A 21,624-nucleotide genomic window follows, 5' to 3' on the forward strand; every position below is an offset into this window, starting at 1 on the left:
GGAGAATGAGTGTGGGGGGAGGAGAATGAGTGTGGGGGGGATGAGAATGAGTGTGGGGGGGTGAGAATGAGTGTGGGGGGGAGGAGAATGAGTGTGGGGGGGAGGAGAATGAGTGTGGGGGGGAGGAGAATGAGTGTGGGGGGGAGGAGAATGAGTGTGGAGGGGTGGAGAATGAGGGAGAGGCAGGTTAGTCTGGCTACGACAGTTTGACAAAGTCCTGAACTACGACTAGCGCTGAACCTTTGAAAGTACACAGTCTGTCAATTCTGACGTGCACACACACAATTTTACATGTTAGTAATTTAGCAGACGCTCTTGTCCAGAGCGACTTACAATTAGTGCATTCAAGATAGCTAGGTGGACCAGTCATAGTCAGTACATTCATCTCCAGATAGCTAGGTGGACCAGTCATAGTCAGTCCATTCATCTCCAGATAGCTAGGTGGACCAGTCATAGTCAGTCCATTCATCTCCAGATAGCTAGGTGGACCAGTCATAGTCAGTACATTCATCTCCAGATAGCTAGGTGGACCAGTCATAGTCAGTACATTCATCTCCAGATAGCTAGGTGGACCAGTCATAGTCAGTCCATTCATCTCCAGATAGCTAGGTGGACCAGTCATAGTCAGTCCATTCATCTCCAGATAGCTAGGTGGACCAGTCATAGTCAGTACATTCATCTCCAGATAGCTAGGTGGACCAGTCATAGTCAGTACATTCATCTCCAGATAGCTAGGTGGACCAGTCATAGTCAGTCCATTCATCTCCAGATAGCTAGGTGGACCAGTCATAGTCAGTCCATTCATCTCCAGATAGCTAGGTGGACCAGTCATAGTCAGTACATTCATCTCCAGATAGCTAGGTGGACCAGTCATAGTCAGTACATTCATCTCCAGATAGCTAGGTGGACCAGTCATAGTCAGTCCATTCATCTCCAGATAGCTAGGTGGGACAACCACATATCACAGTCATAGTAGGTACATTATTCCTCTAAGTATTTATCAGCAAAGTCAGCACTAGTAGGAAACACACACACACACACACACACACACACACACACACACACACACACACACACACACACACACACACACACACACACACACACACACACACCTGTGACTTACCCTCCTCGGTGACACTGTCGACCACTGAGCCAAACACCAGGATATCTGTGCTCCCGTCTGTACTGCCTCCCAGCCCACTGTCGCTGCTCAGACCTGCAGGGCCAACCAGCGCCAAGCCACGGACACGTTAGTCATCACACCGCCTCCCCTGAAGCTCCGCAACAAGGCCTCCTTACAGCCCCAAAACCAGTCTCCTCACCAGCTAGGTACACCCCTCCTAACCCTAACCATCCTCTAGCAGCCTCTCAATCCCTAAAATATCCCCCTGTCAACCTACTGACCCCAATCTACCCTACTGACCCCAATCTACCCTACTGACCCCAATCTACCTTACTGACCCCAATCTACTCTACTGACCCCAATCTACCCTACTGACCCCAATCTACCCTACTGACCCCAATCTACCTTACTGACCCCAATCTACCCTGCTGACCCCAAACTACCTCTATTGACCCCAATCTACCTTATTGACCCCAATCTACCCTACTGACCCCAATCTACCCTACTGACCCCAATCTACCCTGCTGACCCCAATCTACCTTACTGACCCCAATCTACCTTACTGACCCCAATCTACCCTACTGAACCCAATCTACCCCGCTGACCCCAATCTACCCCGCTGACCCCAATCTACCCCACTGACCCCAATCTACCCTACTGACCCCAATCTACCCTACTGACCCCATTCTACCCTGCTGACCCCAATCTACCTTACTGACCCCAATCTACCCTACTGACCACAATCTACCCTACTGACCACAATCTACCCTACTGACCACAATCTACCCTACTGACCCCAATCAACCTTACTGACCCCAATCTACCCTACTGACCCCAATCAACTCTACTGACCCCAATCTACCTTACTGACCCCAATCTACCCTGCAGACCCCAATCTACCTTATTGACCCCAATCTACCTTATTGACCCCAATCTACCCTACTGACCCCAAAATACCCTACTGACCCCAATCTACCCTGCTGACCCCAATCTACCCTACTGACCCCAATCTACCTTATTGACCCCAATCTACCCTACTGACCCCAATCTACCCTACTGACCACAATCTACCCTACTGACCCCAATCTACCCTACTGACCCCAATCTACCCTACTGACCCCAATCTACCCTACTGACCCCAATCTACCTTACTGACCCCAATCAACCCTACTGACCCCAATCTACCCTACTGACCCCAATCAACTCTACTGACCCCAATCTACCTTACTGACCCCAATCTACCCTGCAGACCCCAATCTACCTTATTGACCCCAATCTACCTTATTGACCCCAATCTACCCTACTGACCCCAAAATACCCTACTGACCCCAATCTACCCTGCTGACCCCAATCTACCCTACTGACCCCAATCTACCTTATTGACCCCAATCTACCCTACTGACCCCAATCTACCCTACTGACCACAATCTACCCTACTGACCCCAATCTACCCTACTGACCCCAATCTACCCTACTGACCCCAATCTACCCTACTGACCCCAATCTACCTTATTGACCCCAATCTACCCTACTGACCCCAATCCCCCCATATAGCACCAAGCCTCATCTCCACCCAATAACAGTTCCTTCTAAAGCCTCATCTCCACCCAATAATAGTTCCTTCTAAAGCCTCATCTCCACCCAATAACAGTTCCTTCTAAAGCCTCATCTCCACCCAATAATAGTTCCTTCTAAAGCCTCATCTCCACCCAATAACAGTCCTTCTAAAGCCTCATCTCCACCCAATAACAGCCTGTCCCTCTCCCCCTAACAGCCCCCTCATCTCCACCCAATAACAGTTCCTTCTAAAGCCCCCCGCTCAGCCTCTGCCCACCCGCAATAACAGTTCCTTCTAAAGCCTCATCTCCACCCAATAACAGTTCCTTCTAAAGCCTCATCTCCACCCAATAACAGTCCTTCTAAAGCCTCATCTCCACCCAATAACAGTTCCTTCTAAAGCCTCATCTCCACCCAATAACAGCTTCCTTCTAAAGCCTCATCTCCACCCAATAACAGTTCCTTCTAAAGCCTCATCTCCAGTCAATAACAGTTCCTTCTAAAGCCTCATCTCCACCCAATAACAGTTCCTTCTAAAGCCTCATCTCCACCCAATAACAGTTCCTTCTAAAACCTCATCTCCAGTCCCAAAACATCTATTATCACGTTTGTTCTCTCTGGTTGGCAGGTGAGTGTGTGTCAGATCAAAGCCACACATAGATAACTCTGAGTCAGACTTACTGCGGGAAACTCTGGGTCAGACTTACTGCGGGAAACTCTGGGTCAGACTTACTGCGGGAAACTCTGGGTCAGACTTACTGCGGGAAACTCTGGGTCAGACTTACTGCGGGTGCCGTTGCCGGTGTCGAAGTAGGAGAAGAGGTTGTCCATCTCATCGGGACAAAACAGAGAGTCACGACGGAGCTTCGCTGCAGCTGAGGACATACAGGACAGAGAGAGTCTCAATTCCACCTGTCCTCATATTACAAAAAGGTTTCCAGACAGGATCTCATTATTTATTTGACAAAAGTAAAAGTGATAAAGTACAAAGGGTTTGAAGATATGGAGAGACTGGTTTTAAATCCCCAGACTGTATGAAGTGTCAGAAATTGGGATTAGGTCTCGTGACGACGTCTGCAGTCTGCTGCCCGTCTGATGGAGTTGGACAGAGCAAACAGTTCACCATCACATGCTTTCCTCAGGACTCTTCCACAACAGCTAAATGGATACTTCTCTAGTTGTATTGTCCTTCAAGACATATGCAGGACAGCTTTCCACGGCTTAAACATTCAGTCAACTGCAGAAGGAGAGGAGAGAGAGAGAGAGTTTAGTCACCTGCGGAGAGGTTTCCCGGTGAAATCAAAGCAGGGTCGTGTCGGTATTTCCGGCGGGTTTTGGGCGCTCCTCGCATTGAGCTGTTGTGGCGATGGCACTTCTTCACGCTCCAGGGGCGGGACTTCCTCTCCCCTTCAACCAATGAGCCACTGACGCTCATCTTCTTCAGGAAACGCCTCTCCACATATTTAGCCTTGATCCACGCCTCCTTCTCTTGTCTGAGAGAGAGAGAGAGAGAGAGAGAAGAGGGAAGACCGTATATGTCATGTTTAGGAGTCTCCTAGCCTATAGGTAAACTTGCTAACCAGTGCTCACCTAGGACTGGAAGGTCCAGGTTTCTTCAATCCCAGTTCCTCACAGGCTCCCTCATAGATGTGGTTAATCACATTGTTACCCAGCTCACACATCAACTGGAGAGAGAGAAAGATAGCAGAGGAGAAAGGATTAGGTGAGGAATTTCATAACCCCGAAAAAAAAACGAAGAGAGATATTCCCAGAGTCCCAAGAAACTTCTTAGAAAGGAATACGTCATATCTTCAATCACTAAAGGTGACGCTGAGCAGGAAGTGAGAAACACACCTTGAGTAGCTCTGGTTCCCAGGAGTCCAGTGTTAGTGAACGCACCTTGGAGCAGTGAACCCCCAGACTCCTTTAGAAGACAACACAACACACAGAGAGAGAGAGAGACAACAGGTCAGATACAGCAGCTTTTCACAAACTCTGAGTAGAGAATGTGTGTTGCGTAGCCTGTAATCTGTGAAGATATGGAAGGACTAGTTTTTAAACAGATTAAGTTGTAATCCCCAGACTGTTTGAAGTGACAGAAATTTGGGATTAGGTCTCGTGACAACGTCTGCAGTCTGCTTCCTGTCTGTCACTTTCACCTGTTCTACTTCCTGTCTCGCTGCTGTTTGGCTGTTCTTTCACTTGTTCTACTTCCTGTCTCTCGCTGCTGTTTGGCTGTTCTCTGTCAGGTGAGGGGGTCACAGGTGAGGACTGAACTGACGGAAGTGTGGTAAACACCTGTCAATCCGTTAAAAGTCGACGGCTGCCTGAAGTCAGAAAACAAGGTGCAGTCTTTGTAAATTGCTCACCCGTGATATAGGTTCTGCGGAGTCCTTAATGCAGAGAATTGTTTCCAGTGTTGTTTTTAAGTTTCCTACCTGTGGCATTGTGGGTAGTGTAGTTTACCTGCGTATGCCGGAGCACTTAATGCAAAGAAGTGTACTTAGGGTGTTGTAATTTAGTCTAGTTCACTGTAACATTGTAGTCTAGCACCCTCAAACTCAACTCTGGACCTCAAAGCCAGTTATAACTACGTTTTTACATTGTTCCCCTCTAATCAGGGACTGATTTAGAGCTGGTACACCAGGTGGGTGCAATTAATTATCAGTTAAAACAGAGAATCAGCAGGCTCCGGATCTCGTAGGGTAAGAGTTGAGTACCCCTGGTCTAGTAATTCCCTACCTGTAGCATTGTGGGTAGTGTAGTTTACCTGTGTATGCCAGAGCACTCGATGCAGAGCAGGACTCCCAGGTTGATGGAGGCCCAGCATGGTGCAGCCTGGGAGCAGTCACAACACAGCTCATTACCCGGTAGGGTCTGCACCCGGTGGAGGATGCTCTCCCCCCTGCCCTCACCCCCTCTCCCCCCTTTCTCCCCCCGGGGCTCGCTGGCTGAGTCTATACTGCTGGTAGAGGGGGAGGCTGTCCGATCCAGACGCTAGAGAGAGAGACAGAGAAGAGAGGGTGGTTATGGTTGGTTAGTTAGTTGGTTAGTTATACTGCTGGTAGAGGGGGAGGCTCTCCGGTCCAGACGCTAGAGAGAGAGACAGAAAAGAGAGGGTGGTTATGGTTGGTTAGTTAGTTGGTTAGTTATACTGCTGGTAGAGGGGGAGGCTCTCCGGTGCAGACGCGAGAGAGAGACAGAGAAGAGAGGGTGGTTATGGTTGGTTAGTTAGTTGGTTAGTTATACTGCTGGTAGAGGGGGAGGCTCTCCGGTCCAGACGCTAGAGAGAGAGACAGAGAAGAGAGGGTGGTTATGGTTAGTTAGTTAGTTGGTTAGTTATGGGAAGACAGACAGAAAGTAGGTTATGGTTGGTTCTAGTTCAGTGTTTACAAAACAGGAGGTCTAAACCCAACCAACTGACTTGGGTGGGTCCCAGCTAAAGGCTTTAGGCCAGCTAGTTATACAGCTGGTGGGTCCCAGCTAAAGGCTTTAGGCCAGCTAGTTATACTGCTGGTGGGTCACAGCTAAAGGCTTTAGGCCAGCTAGTTATACAGCTGGTGGGTCCCAGCTAAAGGCTTTAGGCCAGCTAGTTATACTGCTGGCGAGTCCCAGCTAAAGGCTTTTGGCCAGCTAGTTATACTGCTGGTGAGTCCCAGCTAAAGGCTTTAGGCCAGCTAGTTATACTGGTGGTGGGTGGATCCCAGCTAAAGGCTTTATGCCAGCTAGTTATACAGCTGGTGGGTCCCAGCTAAAGGCTTTAGGTCAGCTAGTTATACTGCTGGTGAGTCCCAGCTAAAGGCTTTAGGCCAGCTAGTTATACTACTGGTGAGTCCCAGCTAAAGGCTTTAGGCCAGCTAGTTATACTGCTGGTGGGTCCCAGCTAAAGGCTTTAGGCCAGCTAGTTATACTGCTGGTGGGTCACAGCTAAAGGCTTTAGGCCAGCTAGTTATACAGCTGGTGGGTCCCAGCTAAAGGCTTTAGGCCAGCTAGTTATACAGCTGGTGGGTCCCAGCTAAAGGCTTTAGGCCAGCTAGTTATACAGCTGGTGAGTCCCAGCTAAAGGCTTTAGGCCGGCTAGTTATACAGCTGGTGGGTCCCAGCTAAAGGCTTTAGGCCAGCTAGTTATACAGCTGGTGGGTCCCAGCTAAAGGCTTTAGGCCAGCTAGTTATACTGGTGGTGGATCCCAGCTAAAGGCTTTAGGTCAGCTGGTTATACTAGTGGTGGGTCCCAGCTAAAGGCTTTAGGCCAGCTAGTTATACAGCTGGTGGGTTCCAGCTAAAGGCTTTAGGCCAGCTAGTTATACTGCTGGTGGATCCAAGCTAAAGGCTTTAGGCCAGCTAGTTATACAGCTGGTGGGTCCCAGCTAAAGGCTTTAGGCCAGCTAGTTATACAGCTGGTGAGTCCCAGCTAAAGGCTTTAGGCCGGCTAGTTATACAGCTGGTGGGTCCCAGCTAAAGGCTTTAGGCCAGCTAGTTATACAGCTGGTGGGTCCCAGCTAAAGGCTTTAGGCCAGCTAGTTATACAGCTGGTGGGTCCCAGCTAAAGGCTTTAGGCCAGCTAGTTATACTGCTGGTGGATCCCAGCTAAAGGCTTTAGGCCAGCTAGTTATACAGCTGGTGGGTCCCAGCTAAAGGCTTTAGGCCAGCTAGTTATACAGCTGGTGAGTCCCAGCTAAAGGCTTTAGGCCAGCTAGTTATACTGGTGGTGGGTCCCAGCTAAAGGCTTTAGGCCAGCTAGTTATACAGCTGGTGGGTCCCAGCTAAAGGCTACAGGCCAGCTAGTTATACTGCTGGTGGGTCCCAGCTAAAGGCTTTAGGCCAGCTAGTTATACAGCAGGTGGGTCCCAGCTAAAGGCTTTAGGCCAGCTAGTTATACTGCTGGTGGATCCCAGCTAAAGGCTTTAGGCCAGCTAGTTATACAGCTGGTGGGTCCCAGCTAAAGGCTTTAGGCCAGCTAGTTATACAGCTGGTGAGTCCCAGCTAAAGGCTTTAGGCCAGCTAGTTGTACTGCTGGCGAGTCCCAGCTAAAGGCTTTAGGCCAGCTAGTTATACTGGTGGTGGGTGGATCCCAGCTAAAGGCTTTAGGCCAGCTAGTTATACAGCTGGTGGGTCCCAGCTAAAGGCTTTAGGTCAGCTAGTTATACAGCTGGTGGGTCCCAGCTAAAGGCTTTAGGCCAGCTAGTTATACTGCTGGCGAGTCCCAGCTAAAGGCTTTAGGCCAGCTAGTTATACTGCTGGTGAGTCCCAGCTAAAGGCTTTAGGCCAGCTAGTTATACAGCTGGTGGGTCCCAGCTAAAGGCTTTAGGCCAGCTAGTTATACTGCTGGTGAGTCCCAGCTAAAGGCTTTAGGCCAGCTAGTTATACTACTGGTGAGTCCCAGCTAAAGGCTTTAGGCCAGCTAGTTATACAGCTGGTGGGTCCCAGCTAAAGGCTTTAGGCCAGCTAGTTATACAGCTGGTGGGTCCCAGCTAAAGGCTTTAGGCCAGCTTGTTATACAGCTGGTGAGTCCCAGCTAAAGGCTTTAGGCCAGCTAGTTATACTGCTGGTGGGTCCCAGCTAAAGGCTTTAGGCCAGCTAGTTATACTGCTGGTGGGTCACAGCTAAAGGCTTTAGGCCAGCTAGTTATACAGCTGGTGGGTCCCAGCTAAAGGCTTTAGGCCAGCTAGTTATACTGCTGGCGAGTCCCAGCTAAAGGCTTTTGGCCAGCTAGTTATACTGCTGGTGAGTCCCAGCTAAAGGCTTTAGGCCAGCTAGTTATACTGGTGGTTGGTGGATCCCAGCTAAAGGCTTTATGCCAGCTAGTTATACAGCTGGTGGGTCCCAGCTAAAGGCTTTAGGTCAGCTAGTTATACAGCTGGTGAGTCCCAGCTAAAGGCTTTAGGCCAGCTAGTTATACTACTGGTGAGTCCCAGCTAAAGGCTTTAGGCCAGCTAGTTATACTGCTGGTGGGTCACAGCTAAAGGCTTTAGGCCAGCTAGTTATACAGCTGGTGGGTCCCAGCTAAAGGCTTTAGGCCAGCTAGTTATACTGCTGGCGAGTCCCAGCTAAAGGCTTTTGGCCAGCTAGTTATACTGCTGGTGAGTCCCAGCTAAAGGCTTTAGGCCAGCTAGTTATACTGGTGGTTGGTGGATCCCAGCTAAAGGCTTTATGCCAGCTAGTTATACAGCTGGTGGGTCCCAGCTAAAGGCTTTAGGTCAGCTAGTTATACAGCTGGTGAGTCCCAGCTAAAGGCTTTAGGCCAGCTAGTTATACTACTGGTGAGTCCCAGCTAAAGGCTTTAGGCCAGCTAGTTATACAGCTGGTTGGTCCCAGTTAAAGGCTTTAGGCCAGCTAGTTATACAGCTGGTTGGTCCCAGCTAAAGGCTTTAGGCCAGCTAGTTATACAGCTGGTGAGTCCCAGCTAAAGGCTTTAGGCCAGCTAGTTATACAGCTGGTGGGTCCCAGCTAAAGGCTTTAGGCCAGCTAGTTATACAGCTGGTTGGTCCCAGTTAAAGGCTTTAGGCCAGCTAGTTATACTGCTGGTGGGTCACAGCTAAAGGCTTTAGGCCAGCTAGTTATACAGCTGGTGGGTCCCAGCTAAAGTCTTTAGGCCAGCTAGTTATACAGCTGGTGGGTCCCAGCTAAAGGCTTTAGGCCAGCTAGTTATACAGCTGGTTGGTCCCAGTTAAAGGCTTTAGGCCAGCTAGTTATACAGCTGGTGGGTCCCAGCTAAAGGCTTTAGGCCAGCTAGTTATACAGCTGGTTGGTCCCAGTTAAAGGCTTTAGGCCAGCTAGTTATACAGCTGGTTGGTCCCAGTTAAAGGCTTTAGGCCAGCTAGTTATACAGCTGGTGGGTCCCAGCTAAAGGCTTTAGGCCAGCTAGTTATACAGCTGGTGGGTCCCAGCTAAAGTCTTTAGGCCAGCTAGTTATACAGCTGGTTGGTCCCAGTTAAAGGCTTTAGGCCAGCTAGTTATACAGCTGGTTGGTCCCAGTTAAAGGCTTTAGGCCAGCTAGTTATACAGCTGGTTGGTCCCAGTTAAAGGCTGTCAGTAGGAACAATCAATGTTTTGGAATCACTGATGTTATTATTCCATGTAGTATTTTGGCGCATAGAGAGACTATGGAGAGTGCCTCTGTAGGGTTCAGGTTAGAGTTATACCTCAATGTAGTTCTCTCTGTAGGGTTCAGGTTAGAGTTATACCTCAATATAGTTCTCTCTGTAGGGTTCAGGTTAGAGTTATACCTCAATATAGTCCTCTCTGTAGGGTTCAGGTTAGAGTTATACCTCAATGTAGTTCTCTCTGTAGGGTTCAGGTTAGAGTTATACCTCAATATAGTTCTCTCTGTAGGGTTCAGGTTAGAGTTATACCTCAATGTAGTTCTCTCTGTAGGGTTCAGGTTAGAGTTATACCTCAATATAGTCCTCTCTGTAGGGTTAATTTTAGCATTAGAGTTGAGGTTAGAGTCAGGGTTAATGTTAGGGTTAGGATTAGAGTTGAGGTTAGGGTCAGGGTTAATGTTAGGATTAGGGTCAGGGTTAGAGTCAGGGTTAATGTTAGGATTAGGGTCAGGGTTAGAGTCAGGGTTAATGTTAGGATTAGAGTTGGGGTTAGGGTCAGGGTTAATGTTAGGATTAGGGTCAGGGTTAGAGTCAGGGTTAATGTTAGGATTAGGATTAGAGTTGAGGTTAGGGTCAGGGTTAATGTTAGGATTAGGATTAGAGTTGAGGTTTAGAGTCAGGGTTAATTTTAGGGTTAGGATTAGAGTTGAGGTTAGGGTCACGGTTAATGTTAGGATTAGGGTCAGGGTTAGAGTCAGGGTTAATTTTAGGGTTAGGGCCAGGGTTAATTATAGGGTTAGGGTTGAGGTCAGGGCCAGGGTTAAGCTTAGGGTCAGTACCTCGATGTAGTAGTTGTCTGATATCTCTCTGTATGCAGAGGCGATGGAGGCCTGTACAGCATGGATCCAGGCCTGCCGTAACTTCTCTGACTCTGCCTGGAGCATACAGCTCCTAGTGGGAGAGAGGAGGGTGAGGAGAGGACATACACACACACACACACACCGATAGATTATATTCACATATACACACACACACACACACACACACACACACACACACACACACACACACACACACACACACACACACACACACACCGATAGATTATATTCACATATACACACACACACACACACACACACACACACACACACACACACACACACACACACACACACACACACACACACACACACACACACACACACACACACACACACACACACCGATAGATTATATTCACACATATACACACACATACTTACTTAGTGGGGGACACCACCTCGAAGCAGAACCTCCTCTCTCCGTCCTCGCAAGGTTTGACTGAACACAGCCTCAGGTCCTCCACCACCACCGTCAGGGCATCCTATTGGCAGAGAGCAGTGTCAATCAAAACACAACATCCTTTCATTGGCTGAGTATTTTCAGCCCCTACTCTTGTAATTTAGTGAGGGGGCCACCACATATTGTCTTTGGGGCCACCCTGGATTTTGCCTCAAATCCAATATGGTGTCCAAAATCCAATATGGTTGGCATTATAACAGTAGTGGTTTGTAGTTCTGGGGCCTGACCAGGTTACACAGCTAACAGTAGTGGTTGTAGTTCTGGGGCCTGACCAGGTTACACAGCCAACAGTAGTGGTTGTAGTTCTGGGGCCTGACCAGGTTACACAGCTAACAGTAGTGGTTGTAGTTCTGGAGCCTGACCAGGTTACACAGCTAACAGTAGTGGTTGTAGTTCTGGGGCCTGACCAGGTTACACAGCTAACAGTAGTGGTTGTAGTTCTGGGACCTGACCAGGTTACACCAGCTAACAGTAGTGGTTGTAGTTCTGGGACCTGACCAGGTTACACAGCTAACAGTAGTGGTTGTAGTTCTGGGGCCTGACCAGGTTACACAGCTAACAGTAGTGGTTGTAGTTCTGGGGTCTGACCAGGTTACACAGCTAACTGTAGTGGTTATAGTTCTGGGACCTGACCAGGTTACACAGCTAACTGTAGTGGTTATAGTTCTGGGACCTGACCAGGTTACACAGCTAACAGTAGTGGTTGTAGTTCTGGGACCTGACCAGGTTACACAGCTAACAGTAGTGGTTGTAGTTCTGGGACCTGACCAGGTTAAACAGATAACGATAGGCCCACTCCGCCATCAGTCCTCCTCTGACAGTTAATAAAGACAGAGACATCATGGAACTGGACTTCCACATGTCAGGAGACCATTCAACAGGAGGCCATCGGAAAGTGCTGGCGTGTATTGCCATCATATGTACCTATTCTGCTACCACCCATGGCTGGTAGTCCTCTTTATGCTAAGGGTAATAGACAGGCTTTAAGAGATGCATAACGTGAGATCAAAAGAAAGATACTGGTGGACAAGGAGGCTGTCACATCCTGACCAGTAAAAGAGGTTGTTTGTTATTGTAGGTTGGTCAGGACGTGGCAGGGGGTGTTTGTTTAGAGTGTTTCGGGGTTTGTTGGGCTATGTTCTTATTTAAGAGGGGTGTTTGTTTAGAGTGTTTCGGGGTTTGTTGGGCTATGTTCTTGTTGGTCTATTTCTATGTTAGTTCTAGTATGTCTATTTCTATGTGGTGTTTATTGGGTTGACCATCAATTGGAAGCAGCTGCTCCTCGTTGCTTCTAATTGAAGGTCCTATTTAAGAGGGGTGTTTTTCTATGGGATTTGTAGGTAGTTATTTCCTGTTTTGTGTTTGTGCACCTGACGGGACTGTTTAGTGGCGTTTGTTCTTTTTTGTATACGTGTTTCTTTCGTTTTCCTTCTTCAATAAAATAGGAAGATGAGTATTCACGTTCCCGCTGCGTTTTGGTCCAATCCCTACGACACCTGTGACAGAGGCATACAAGCAAAGGGTGGAGAGGAGCCTCTCCTCAGGCAAGGGATTAAATCCATGGCTAGTGCCCCCCACATAGGCAGGGGAAAAACCAATGCTGACCTTGGGAGACATGAGGGCCAGAACATGGCTAATCAACTAAATGTTTTCTTCTCAAGATTTGAATCAGACAACATGTTTGAGAGGGTTGTTGTTAAACAGGCTGATGTTGTGAAGTTGTTCAGGGGATGTAATGCACACAAGCCCAGACAAAATAAGTGGACATGTGTTAAAGCACCGTGCTGAACAATTGTCTGGTGTTTTTACAGACATTTTCCGATTCTCGCTCGACCAGCAACACGTGCCAGTATTGTAGAAAAACGTTGTAATTATACCCATTCCTAAAGCATCTAATCTCTCTGTGCTGAATGACTACCACCCTGTTGCCTTGACATCCTTAGTAATGAAACGCTTTGAGGACATTGTGAAAAGTCATGTTCTCAGTGCCAGCCAGGAAGCTCCTCCGCTCTAAATGTCTTTAGAGTGGTGTGATGAATCACACTCGGTCCTCCAATACCAACAAGACCAAAGAGATACAACACCTACCTCTGCAACATCTAGAGATTGTAGAGGAATAGAGATATCTGGGTGTCCTCTTGGACAATGAGCTTCAGAGGAGTAAATGTACAGACCTGATCTACAGAGACATTACTTTCTCAAAAAACTGGGATCTTTTAATGTTGACTGTACAATACTGACTCTGTTTTGCAAAATCTTTCATTGAGAGTATTTTAACTTTTTGTATTGTTTGTTGGTTTGGCAATGCCACTGTCAGCCAGAGAAATATGCTGAGAAGGATTATCACCACAGCAAGCAAGGTACTTGAAGTCAAACAGACAGGCCTGGATGAGATCTTTAAGGTCAGGGCCTTCAGCAAGCCTCACAAAATCATTTTAGACCCAAGCTACCCCCTGTCCCTGGACTTTGAACTCCTCCCCTCTTGGCGCAGGTATAGACTAGACAATGATTTGTATAAACTAGACAATCATTTGTACCAGGTGTGATATCCCTCCTAAATAGCTCTGGCTAATGTTCCTATCCACCCAGGAAGGCCAGCAGTCTAATGTTCCTATCCACCCAGGAAGTGATGAACACCTGCCTTAATGCGCTTGGCATCATGTTTGGTTGCATCCACCATAATGTCACCAACTCAACCCAAACTGCAGAATAGTCCACCATAATGTCACCAACTCAACCCAAACAGCAGAATAGTCCACCATAATGTCACCAACTCAACCCAAACAGCAAAAAAGCGCAACGGAACATCCCAACGAGCATCACAAATCCCATGAGTCAGTGGAAGGTCATGTTGGAGTCAGGCAGCCGTATTGGACTAGCAATGAATCAAAGTTTACTTCTTCATAACGAGGTGATTTCAGAGCCCAATCCTGGATGCACAAGTTATACATACCACAGTTGGTATACCACAAGTTGTAAAGCTAGGAAGAGGGTGTCTCATGGGTTTTCTTGTCTTTTGTTTGAGCCTCCCAGTTACCTCATTGGTTCTCAATGAGGCTTGTGACTTGGGATATTTGGTGTTGCCATGCCAATCAGTCTGCTGGCTTTTCCATATCCAGACAATGGTGTTTAATTATGGCAGGCCTACTGGATGCCCAACATAGTTTAATGACACAACGTTGGTATTGAGTACAGGTCACAGGTACAGTACACACATCTACAATATGTCTCTTATTTAAAACCTATACAGGTGTTTAAACCACCATTTAATGGTATAATGGCAGCCATATTGGATTTTGGATGCAATAATGGATTTGGAGTAGAGGAGGCTGATGGGAGGAGCTATAAGAAGACGGGCTCATTGTAATGGCTGGAATGGAATAAATGTGTAACTATGTAATGTTGTCAGGCAGGACCATACAACAGCACTGAATGAGACCACATTTGACTTGGAAAGTTTAAATTCATCAAAAAATATTCATATTTGATAGTTGATATTTCCTCCTATTGCTATTCTTTGTGTTTACAGGTCTATATTTCCTAGAGGCATTAAGATATCCTACTGCTGTTTGTTTATGTTGGGAAGGTAACGGGCTACTTGTATTTCAAATGTTAGCAATATCAGAGCTTGCAATATTGGGTTACATGAGTTTGTAGGGGTATCTCAATAACTAAAGCCCCTTTCTTGATGATTGGCCAACAGCCTAATGATAGCACAAACAGACCGGCATTCAGGCTGATTACATAGCTCTCCTTTCAAAAGTCCCAGTTATTTTCTTACCTTAAGTCGCTTCTGGTAGACCAGCTGGCTGTTCTGTATGGAGAACCACCGTCTGGAAGGAGAGAGGAGGAGGGGAGGAAAGGATTAGAGAGGAGGAGGGGAGGAGAGGAGACAAGAGGAGACTGAGATGAAGTACCACTCTGAATCAAACAGTACTGTTGTGTTTTTTTTATTTTTTATTTCACCTTTATTTAACCAGGTAGGCCAGTTGAGAACAAGTTGTCACGCCCTGACCTGAGAGAGACGGTTTATTTATCTATTTTGTTAGGTCAGGGTGTGGGGTGGGCATTCTATGTTTTGTATTTCTTTGTTTTGGGCAGAGTATGGTTCCTAATCAGAGGCAGCTGATGGTTCCTAATCAGAGGTGTAGGACAGGTGTTTCCATCTCACCTGTTCCAGGTCTTGAAGGCGTTGGAGGCCCTCTTGAACAGGTAACCTTCCATCACCACTCCGTTAGGAGCGTCCACGTTGAACTCCACCTTATTATCATCATAGGAGAAGTCCTAGAGACCGAGACAAAGGGGACAAGAGGGAGGGGGGAGACTGGGGTTAATGTCTGTAGCTAACTTACAGAGGAGAGGAGAGGAGAGGAGAAGAGAGGAGAGGAGAGGGGAGGGGAGGGGAAGAGAAGAGGAGAGGAGAGGAGAGGAGAGGAGAGGAGGGTTAATGTTTGTGTCTGTAGCTAACTTACAGAGGAGAGAGACTGTGGTTTGGGTCTGAAGTCAACTGTAAATCTTTATAGGTAACTGGGCAAGAAAATAACAATTCTTGTAGTATGAATTATGGTACAACTGTATATTATGTTACTGTGCAGTAAATATATATCAGTCAAAAGTTTGGACACACCTACTCATTCAAGGGTTTTTCTTTATTTGTACTATTTTCTACATTGTAGAATAACAGTGAAGACATCAACACTATGAAATAACACATATGGAATCATGTAGTAACCAAAAAAGGTGTTAAACAAATCAAAGTAGCCACCCTTTGCCTTGATGACAGCTTTGCACACACTAGGCATTCTCTCAACCAGCTTCATGAGGTAGTCACCTGGAATGGATTTCAATTAACAGCTGTGCATTGTTAAAAGTTAATGTATGGAATTTCTTTCCTTCTAAATGTGTTTGAGCCCAATCAGTTGTGTTGTGACAAGGTAGGGGTGGCATACAGAAGATAGCCCTACTTGGTAAAAATATTATGGCAAGAAGAGCTCAAATAAGCAAAGAGAAACGACAGTCCATCATTACTTTAAAATCAGGAACATTTCACGAACTTTGAACATTTCTTCAACTTCAGTCGTAAAAACCATCAAGCGCTATGATGAAACTGGCTCTCATGAGGACCTCCACAGGAAAGGAAGACCCAGAGTTATCTCTGCTGTAGAGGATAAGTTCATTAGAGTTAATTGCACCTCAGATTGCAGCCCAAATAAATGCTTCAGAGTTCAAGAAACAGACACATTTCAACATTAACTGTTCAGAGGAGACTGCGTGAATCAGGCCTTCATGGTCGAATTGCTGCAAAGAAACCACTACTAAAGGACACCAATAAGAAGAGACTTGCTTGGGCTGAAAAACACGAGCAATGGACATTAGACCGGTGGAAAGCTGCCATTTGGTCTGATGAGTCCAAGTTTGAGATTTTGGGTTCCAACCACCATGTCTTTGTGAGACGCAGAGTAGGTGAACGGATGAACTCTGCATGTGTGGTTCCCACCATAAAGCATGGAGGAGGAGGTGTGATGGTGTGGGGTTGCTTCGCTGGTGACACTGTCAGTGATTTATTTAGAATTCAAGGCACACTTAACCTGCATGGCTACCACAGAATTCTGCAGCGATACGCCATCCCATCTGGTTTGCGTTTAGTGGGACTATCATTTGTTTTTCAACAGGACAATGACCCAACACACCTCCAAGCTGTGTAATGGCTATTTGACCAAGAAGGAGAGTGATGGAGTTCTGCATCAGATGACCTGGCCTCCACAATCACCCAATCTCAACCTAATTGAGATGGTTTGGGATGAGTTGGACCTCCAAGTGAAGTCAAATCAGCCTACAAGTGCTCAGCATATGTGGGAACTCCTTCAAAATTGTTGGAAAAGCATTCCAGGTGAAGCTGGTTGAGAGAAAAGTGTGGCTACACTTTTTTTGGTTACTACATGATTCCATATGTGTTATTTCATAGTTTTCACTATTATTCTACAATGTAGAAAAGAGTAAAAAATTAAGAAAAAATGAATGGGTGTGTCCAAACTTTTGACTGGTACTGTATATTACATACAGTAAAATAAATAAATAAATAAATATATATATATATATATATATATATACTGTGTTCATATAAGAGCTAATTGTCCTATACTGTAGGCTCGCAGCATATCCTCTTCACAGATGGACTGAATCTTAAGAGACAACAACAACCACCTCAGACTAGAGATGTAAAATAATACAGCCCTGTGAATACAGTAAGTAACCCAAACAGCCTTAGTGACGAACCAGTGAGGTGTACCAGCGGAGGCTGGTGCGAAGAGCTATAGGAGGACGGGCTCTGTGAAATGGCTGAAACGGAGTAAATGGAACGGATTCAGAACATGTGGTTTCCAGCCATTACAATGAGCCAGTCCTCCTATAGCTCCTCGCACCAGCCTCCACTGTAGTGTACAGTCATAGAGAACTCGTAGAGGGGACAGGACGCTGTTCTGTGACCTAATGATTTTTAGATAAGCTGGTGGGAAACTAGACAGTGGACCATCCCCAGGATGCAGCCTTATGTTTGTCTGAGAACAAACACGTTGACAGATAGCTAATGGGGGGGATATGGGGCTGTCAATCATTCACTGGTGTTGCCCAATGGAAGCTGTTTGATGCAGAGGAAAGAGATGCTAGTCACTCAGCTTGACACTGTTCTGATTTCCACCATATTGCTTTTGTGTCTTGTGTGTCTTGTGCACACACAACAACAATGGACAATTACCTTGATTATAAAAAGTAGATTATAGTCTACCTCCGTATAGGTTATACCTTTGCCTTCGGGAAAGTATTCAGACCCTTTTTCCACATTTTGTTATGTTACAGCTTTATTCTACAATAGATGCATAATCTAAAATGGATTAAATCATTTTTCCCTTATCAATCTACACACAATATCCCATAATGACAAAGCAAAAAAACAGGTTTTTAGAAATAGCTTATTTACATAAGTATTCAGAACCTTTGATATGAGACTCGAAATTGAACTCGGGTGCATCCTGTTTCCATTGATCATCCTTGAGATGTTTCTACAACTCTACTTGTGGTAAATTAAATTGATTGGACACGATTTGGAAAGGCACACACCTGTCTATATAAGGAACCCACAGTTGACAGTGCATGTCTGAGCAAAAACCAAGCCATGAGGTCGAAGGAATTGTCCGTAGAGCTCCGAGACAGGATTGTGTTGAGGCACAGATCTGGGGAAGGGCACCAAAACATTTCTGTAGCATTGAAGGTCTCCAAGAACACAGTGGCCTCCATCATTTTTAAATGGAAGAAGTTTGGAACCACCTAGACTCTTCCTAGAGCTGGCCACCCGGCCAAACTCAGCAATCGGGGGAGAAGGGCCTTGGTCAGGGAGGTGACCAAGAACCCGATGGTCACTCTTACAGAGCTCCAGAGTACCTCTGTAGAGATGGGAGAACCTTCCAGAAAGACAACCATCTCTGCAGCACTTCACCAATCAGGCGTTTATGGTAGAGTGGCCAGACGGAAGCCACTCCTCAGTAAAAGGCACATGGCAGACCACTTGGAGTTTGCCAAAAGGCACCTAAAGACTCTCAGACCATGAGAAACAAGATTCTCTGGTCTGATGAAACCAAGATTGAACTCTTTGGCCTGAATGCCAAGCATCATGTCTGAAGGAAACCTGGCACCATCCCTACGGTGAAGCATGGTGGTGGCAGCATCATGCTGTGGGGATGTTTTTCAGCTGAAGGGACTGGGAGACTAGTCAGGATCGGGGGAAAGATGAATGGAGCAAAGTACTGAGAGATCCTTGATGAAAACCAGCTCCAGAGCGCTCAGGACCTCAGACTGGGGCGAAGGGGTCTGAATACTTTCAGAATACACTGTACGTATCAGGTTATATCAGTTTCACTAAACACAAGCCATCTTTTGATCAGACAGACACCAGGACCACTCATCTCACACACACACACACACACCACACACACACACACACACACACACACACACACACACACACACACACACACACACACACACACACACACACAGAGAGAGAGAGAGAACTGAACTCTCCGGAATCCAACATAGACATAGTGTATGACGCAGATCATTGTGTAAGCATCACTAGCTCAATACTCCTGTCTATGAAAAGATCCTCAAGGTTTCTACACAGATAACACACATTGTTTTCTTCAATACCCATTCTTGCAACAATAGAAGGTAGCGGGGATTGAAAAGTTACATTTCAGGGATGGGTTCTAAACTCCACAGGACAGGAGATAACCTTTGGGGTTTTCCACAAGCTGCAACTACAGAACTGTCTGTCTGCTTGTCACCTAGGTCTACAACCTACAGAACTGTCTGTCTGCTGGTCACCGTGGACTACAACCTACAGAACTGTCTGTCTGCTGGTCACCTAGGACTACAACCTACAGATGTAACGTGGGTCGTATAAAGGGGACCAAGGCGCGGCGTGTGAAGTGCTCATATTTCCTTTAAATTAATATATTTAAGCTAAACAACAAAACAACCACCAACAGTTCCGTCAGGTGACATACACTAAACAGAAAACAACTACCCACAAAACCCAGGGAAAAAAAACCCTACTTAAATATGATCTCCAATCAGAGGCAACGAGAATCAGCTGCCTCCAATTAGAGATCAACCCCAAACAATCCCAACATAGAAATAGAAAAAATAGAACTTAAACATAGAAATAGAAAACATAGAACAACCCCCCCATTCAGATGCCTCTTACTCAAATCACCAACTTGGGGGGGGGGGGGGGGGGCACAAACAATTCTGAACTCATCATGAGGGGCAGCAGTTTACATACCAATATCCATACACCCCACACAGCAAAACATTTTAACAACCCCCCCCCATGACAGCAGAGAGAACAATTGTATGTTTTTAGAGTACATTTTATGCAATTCTATACATTTTGCCATGGGGTGGAGAGAAATGGTTACAGTGTTTAATATATCGGAGTGAGACCGACTAACAAAATCAATTGGGTCACCCCAGATGGTAATTCAACCATGATAACAAGTTCAGATAGCTGTCCGCTCAACAAATTTACCAATCTAAAAAATGTTAGCTGACGTGACTATCAGTGACTGACATTACAAGAGGAAAAACTGCTAACGCACAACCAAATTTCAATACTGCACCTTATGTATTCTACTACTGTAACTCTCAGCAGTATCTAAATACATTTTGGAAATATATCCGAGGTCCATCCCTGTTGTAGAAAGCTGTTATTATTGCCCTGGGAGACGTGTATGAGTATTACCATCCTATAATAAGCAACTAATAGTTTAGTAAAATCTCACCAGTGTGTAATCCAACCTGCCAAATATCTTCATCTTTTGCAGAGTACAATCCAACAACATTTCACCTTTTAAAAGTAAGTTCCAAATTCTCGAAACATAAATAATCAAATAAAACAAAGGTTTAAAGAAGAAAAAGATGCTTCTGTTCAGTTGTTCAAAATGTTTTTCTCATTTTCCAATATTCCGGTTACGGATTAAGAGTCTGAATTGAAGACTTCCGAACACACAGGAGGAACGGAGAATAACGGACCTCACGCCAGAGCATCAGAACACCGAATGTCAACAGTGTGCTCGTGCTGCAGTGACGTTCATGCGCTCCAACCCACACTGCCTCCCGAAACCAGCTGCTCATGCTGGTCCCTGCAGTGTGTGTGTGTATAGTCAGGGCCGGCTCTAGCCTTTTGGGGAACTGAGAGATATTTGGTTGCGGGCCCCCCACCTGGGCCTCCTCTTGATGGTGGAGAGAATATTTTTTGTTTTAAAGTAAAGTTTCCTGTAATTCTACACATTTTGCCATGGGGTGGAGATACATTTTCACTTTTACAGCTAATTTCATACAATTCTACACATTTTGTAATGAGTTATTCCATGTTAATATGATATTTTGAGTGGGGATGACTAACAAAAAACAATGCCCCCCCCCCCCGGGAGGTCAGGGCCCTGCATGCCCAGTCGGTATTCAGCCATGATTACTACAAGTTTAAATAGTTTAGCCAGCTAACTACCAATCTAAAACGTGTTAGCTGACATGGCTAATTGAGTGACTGTCAGTGACAAGAGAAAAACTGCTAGTACACAACCAAATTTCGTAGTTGTACCATGTTTATTCTACTATTCTACTTCTCAATAGTAAATTGAGACCCCGACTGAGTTGCTAAGGGCCCCCTAGCAGACTACCTACCTCATTAGCATACAGCTGTCATTTATGTTGTGCTCTCAGAAGTCGATGCTGCTGCCATGGAAAAGCCACCGCTTGCGCCCTGCGCGCAGAACGATTTACGAGCCTTCCACTCTACCCCCCCCCCCCCTGAGGCCCCCCCAAAAGCCTTGATACCCTGAGGCCAGGTCCTCTTTCTCCCCTCCTCAGTCCTGGAGGAGCCCAGCTTCCATCTGTCTGACGGTCTATTGCTGCCTAATCAAGCACACATTATGGCTCCCAGAATCCACCCACAGGTCCCTATACCCCCAACACTAACCCCCACCTACAGGTCCCTAT

The 21,624-nt window shown here is 46.3% G+C and overlaps 1 protein-coding gene across 1 annotated transcript in view; it reads right to left on the minus strand.

Annotated features, from left to right (window-relative positions):
• LOC106583764 (arf-GAP with coiled-coil, ANK repeat and PH domain-containing protein 3) overlaps positions 1–21,624 on the minus strand; it is a 186,586-nt gene that overhangs the window by 22,598 nt on the left and 142,364 nt on the right. Inside the window, exons 11-20 of the mRNA XM_082967721.1 lie at positions 15,242–15,354; positions 14,852–14,903; positions 10,992–11,092; positions 10,566–10,677; positions 5,454–5,680; positions 4,538–4,607; positions 4,274–4,368; positions 3,959–4,176; positions 3,469–3,558; positions 1,127–1,219 (exon numbers count right to left, since the gene is read on the minus strand). Coding sequence (XP_082823847.1) covers positions 1,127–1,219; positions 3,469–3,558; positions 3,959–4,176; positions 4,274–4,368; positions 4,538–4,607; positions 5,454–5,680; positions 10,566–10,677; positions 10,992–11,092; positions 14,852–14,903; positions 15,242–15,354 — 1,171 coding nt within the window. The remainder of the gene's footprint in view (positions 1–1,126; positions 1,220–3,468; positions 3,559–3,958; positions 4,177–4,273; positions 4,369–4,537; positions 4,608–5,453; positions 5,681–10,565; positions 10,678–10,991; positions 11,093–14,851; positions 14,904–15,241; positions 15,355–21,624) is intronic.

This window comes from Salmo salar, chromosome 22 (assembly GCF_965601325.2).
Source record: "Salmo salar chromosome 22, fSalSal1, whole genome shotgun sequence".
Taxonomy (NCBI): Eukaryota; Metazoa; Chordata; class Actinopteri; order Salmoniformes; family Salmonidae; genus Salmo; species Salmo salar.